This window comes from Sinocyclocheilus grahami, unplaced genomic scaffold, assembly GCF_001515645.1.
Source record: "Sinocyclocheilus grahami isolate Dianchi unplaced genomic scaffold, SAMN03320097.WGS_v1.1 scaffold1633.1, whole genome shotgun sequence".
NCBI classification, from domain to species: Eukaryota; Metazoa; Chordata; class Actinopteri; order Cypriniformes; family Cyprinidae; genus Sinocyclocheilus; species Sinocyclocheilus grahami.
Window position 1 is genome coordinate 28,061 of NW_015506812.1, and position 4,623 is coordinate 32,683.

Consider the following 4,623-nt stretch of genomic DNA (forward strand, 5'->3'; position numbering starts at 1 on the left):
GAGGCCGAGGCGGGGCTAAGGCCGCGGCCTCGTAGGCTGCTCCGCTATGACCTCCGGAACTGCCTGCACCACCATGTCCTCCTGTGTTCCCTACGCCGCAATGGCCTCCTGTGTTCCCTCTTCCGCCTTGGCCTCCTGTGTTCCCTACTCCGCCATGTCCTCCTGTGGTCCCTCTTCTGCCTTGGCGCCCAGAGCTGACAGATCCACCATGGTGCCCCGCTCTGGAGGCCTCCCGTCTGGTAACCCTACTCCTAGAGGTCTCCAGAGCATCCACCCCCCCTCCCCATTGGATGTTTTGGTGGCGTGAGGACACGCCTTCTGGGAGGGGGGAGTAATGTCAGACTCTGGGCCAGGTTTTGTGTGTGTCTTTGCTCCCTATGTGCTCCGTCATCTAGTTTCTCTGTCTCGTGTTTTGAATTCATTGTTCCCAGGTGTTTCCAATGTTAATTGTCATTAGTTCCAGGTGTCCCTTGTCTTCCCCTCATCAGCTCCTGTGTATTTAAAGTGTGTTCTAGTTCTTGTCTTTTGTCAGTCATTAAACGGCATCCTGTCCTCCTGATGTGTCGAGTCCTGTGAACCCCAGCCTTTGTTTAATAAACTCTTTTGAGTTACTTTACTCCGTGTCTCCTCGCTCCTTCGTTCCCGTGTTCCTCGTGTGTGTGAACCATGACAGTTTCCTTTCTGTGAACAAATTTAGCATGTCACAAAACTGAACTGAAGCTCAGCATATACAGTGGTGTGAAAAAGTGTTGGCCCCCTTCCTGATTTCTTATTTTTTGTTGATTTGTGGATTGAAGAGTATTCTAACTGCATTGTTGTCACACAGTGTTTCTCCTGTTTTCCGTGTCAGTGTTGTCGAGAATGTCAGTGCCATTTCATCTGCCTTTAAACTCGTTTAAATCACTCTGCAACATCTGTGGTTTGTATTGGAGACCCCTGCTCCAAATGCAAACTCTTTTCATGGAATCTCACAGTGCTGTTTAGTGGTCGCTTCATCAAGATCAGTCATTTAGTTAACACACTTGTACTGAGCTCACGCGGTGCTGTCTTTAGGCAGAGCTAATAACAGTCCAAGCAGCATGGTTCAAACGAGTCGTGCCGTTCCGCTTTTGGCACGTTTAGGAATTCTCGTGCGTGAAAGAAATTACAGTGCATACGAGTTATTAAATTATCACTCGCATTTTACAGTTACATCTGGTCTAAAATTTAGTGATGTCATCTTGTGTTAACATTGTGAAACTGCATATTTTGTAAATTATTCTTAGCGGGCCATGTATTATTTATTAGACAAGCTATGGGACGTTTGAAATTCACCTACGGGCCGGACACCCCTGCCACATACCCTATCCCATACACACACACACACACACACACACACACACACACACACACACACACACACACACACACATACATGCTTCAAAGTCAGATCAAAATCCTACTGCAAGATTTCTTGATGAAAATGTAAAAAAAACAAAATCTGAAACATGCTACTTGCTAGGTTTATTGTTTATTCTTACCTGTATGGCATCATTTGGTTCCTTTTTTGAGTTAGTGGTCAGATTTGTCTGTAAGCATATTTTGGCATCTTTGTACAGTCTCACCCAAGACAAATGTTTTTTTTTTTCAATTCTACACTTTTAACTTGCGATAAAATCTCAAATGTAAGAGGTTACGTTCGTTACAACAATGGTTTATAGATTTGAGCCTATATGCAGCCATTGAGTACTACAGCCATATAGTGGATATTGATATTTTTGATATTTTTATACCATCAGATGTCACCAAACTCACCAAAAATTTAGGTTTTGGCTGTCTGAACTTACTGGAATGATTTTTCCCCCTAAAGTATAAGAAATATTAAATATAACATAAAAATAAGCATATTTTACATTTTAAAAAAATATGGTACTTTTAGAGGTAAATAAAAAAACACCAAAAATAACAAAAACTGCATAAATTGATCGTTTTTATTTTATCGAAGACAGTGATGTGACTTATTTAAAAGTAAAAACCGGGATCACAGCGGAGACCTTCGTGCCCAAATTTGACAAATTAAGGGCTGCTATACAAATGATGCTCGAGGGTTAACTGTTTTAATACATTTTAAATCCATTTAAAATTTTAATTCCTTGCTTTTATTGTTGTGATTATTTTTTTTGAAATATTTTCTTTCCTTTTTATGTAAAGCTCTTTGAATTGCCATTGTGAAATAAGGCCATGAAACACATACAGAACATTTGTTTATAAGACTTTTGAGAACTGGATGTGGTACACATGAGCAGGGGTCGGCAACCTTTTTGGCATGACATGCCATTTTTAAGTTTTCTGGTTAATGGACGGAACGTTGAAGGGTACTTCCCATCTAATATATCGCAATAAGCATTGTGCTTTGGTACTTTTAATATGAAGTCTCAGATTTCAAATTCTGTCCATTGTATTGCAGTATTCAAACAATAAATGCTGTTTTGGCGCTGTTTAATGTGGAGTGACAGATCGCTGTAGCGACGTGAAATGATCATCTCCTCCGCTTTATTACTAATTATAGCACAAAATAAACATGACTAAACATCCGAAGGTAAGTTAAAAGAAAGAGTACAACTTTACAATCCGTATCCTGTCTCATGTAATCTCTCAATCAGTGTTTCAGCCGCGCTGATACTCCAGCACTCTCTATTCTAATTCTATTCTTTAAAAAAATACTTGCCTCTTTTAGACTTGCACTCTATTCATTTACTAACTGCTTGTTTTCTTTTAAAAAAAGAATCCGCTTTGGATAAAAGCATCTGCTAAATGACTAAATGTAAATGAAAATGTAATGTTTATGCCTCTAAAACATGTTTGTGTTTCTCTATAGAAACTGCCCAGTAGAACTAACATGACAAACGTATTAGCTGTATCCTAATCTTTCTTTAATACTATGACATAACAACTCAAAAACAAGTACAATATACAAAATAAAGAAAAAGACCGTTGACAAAGACACTGAACAAATGTATTTTTTTAAATAATAATAATAATGATTTAAAACAAACATACTGAAACAGAGCCATAGCCTCCTATCCAGGCCTCAGTTGAAGCTTGAGTTTGAGATTTAATCAGGTTCTGTATGAAGGTGTACTCCGCATGAGTGTGTACAGAGGCCAGGTTCCCGTTGTAGTCCAAACACTGTTTCTAAAGAGAGTAGGACATAAAAACTATTGTTAACTCATTCAGAATTTCAAGTCTTAAAGATGAAGGAATCATGATAAGATGGCGTCTCGTACCTCTGCATCAATCCAGGAAGTCTGGCATGTAAAAAAGCGGAAGCATCTACATTTATATTCAGACCATTGGCAGTCACAGGTTGCTATAAGAAAGTTTTGTTAGTATTATTGCTGCTTCAGACCTTTAGTATTTTCATTAAACTGATATCAGATTGATATTGTACATACACGCACACTTTCCATCTATCTTTGTGTCCAGGGCCGTGGTCCCGGTTTGAAAAAGCATTGAACGAGCCTATAACACAGCAAGTTTTTTATTTTTTATTTTTTATTTTGTCGAATAAAAACAGTCACACACATACAAAACCAAAGAATTGAATGAGCCAATGACTGAGCTTTTTTTGTGCCACTCAGCCACTGTGCACACACACACACACACACACACACACACACACACATACATGCTTCAAAGTCAGATCAAAATCCTACTGCAAGATTTCTTGATGAAAATGTAAAAAAAACAAAATCTGAAACATGCTACTTGCTAGGTTTATTGTTTATTCTTACCTGTATGGCATCATTTGGTTCCTTTTTTGAGTTAGTGGTCAGATTTGTCTGTAAGCATATTTTGGCATCTTTGTACAGTCTCACCCAAGACAAATGTTTTTTTTTTTCAATTCTACACTTTTAACTTGCGATAAAATCTCAAATGTAAGAGGTTACGTTCGTTACAACAATGGTTTATAGATTTGAGCCTATATGCAGCCATTGAGTACTACAGCCATATAGTGGATATTGATATTTTTGATATTTTTATACCATCAGATGTCACCAAACTCACCAAAAATTTTGGTTTTGGCTGTCTGAACTTACTGGAATGATTTTTCCCCCTAAAGTATAAGAAATATTAAATATAACATAAAAATAAGCATATTTTACATTTTAAAAAAATATGGTACTTTTAGAGGTAAATAAAAAAACACCAAAAATAACAAAAACTGCATAAATTGATCGTTTTTATTTTATCGAAGACAGTGATGTGACATTTATTTAAAAGCAAAAACCGGGATCACAGCGGAGACCTTCGTGCCCAAATTTGACAAATGAAGGGCTGCTATACAAATGATGCTCGAGGGTTAACTGTTTTAATTCATTTTAAATCCATTTTAAATTTTAATTCCTTGCTTTTATTGTTGTGATTATTTTTTTTGAAATATTTTCTTTCCTTTTTATGTAAAGCACTTTGAATTGCCATTGTGTATGAGATGAGCTATATAAATAAACTTGCCTCAAAAGCATCATCAAATAATGTGACGAAGCTTCTGAAAGTCAGGCTCTATCGACTGATATTGTATGAACAGAAACCAGCAGCACAAACTCGACCGAAATCACCTTTTGTGTTCAGGGAACAAACAAA

The 4,623-nt window shown here is 37.5% G+C and overlaps 1 protein-coding gene across 1 annotated transcript; it reads right to left on the reverse strand.

The window, feature by feature from the left end:
• Positions 1-476: 476 nt before the first annotated feature.
• On the reverse strand, positions 477-3,807 carry LOC107571681 (galactose-specific lectin nattectin-like). The gene is made up of 5 exons (XM_016258013.1): positions 3,774-3,807; positions 3,435-3,501; positions 3,267-3,349; positions 3,040-3,174; positions 477-681 (listed from the first exon to the last, which is right to left on the reverse strand). Exons 2-5 carry the CDS (start codon positions 3,490-3,492, stop codon positions 529-531), a joined length of 429 nt encoding a protein of 142 aa, XP_016113499.1. The 5' UTR covers positions 3,493-3,501; positions 3,774-3,807; the 3' UTR covers positions 477-528.
• Positions 3,808-4,623: the final 816 nt, after the last annotated feature.

Coding starts and splice junctions, on each gene's coding strand:
- LOC107571681 (XM_016258013.1), bottom strand. CDS start 3,492: ATGCTTTTTCAAACCGGGACCACGGCCCTGGACACAAAGATAGATGGA. Junction 3,350..3,434: donor GATAGATGGAAAGTGTGCGT/GTATGTACAATA, acceptor ACTTTCTTATAG/CAACCTGTGACTGCCAATGG. Junction 682..3,039: donor GAGGCTATGGCTCTGTTTCA/GTATGTTTGTTT, acceptor ATTTGTTCACAG/AAAGGAAACTGTCATGGTTC.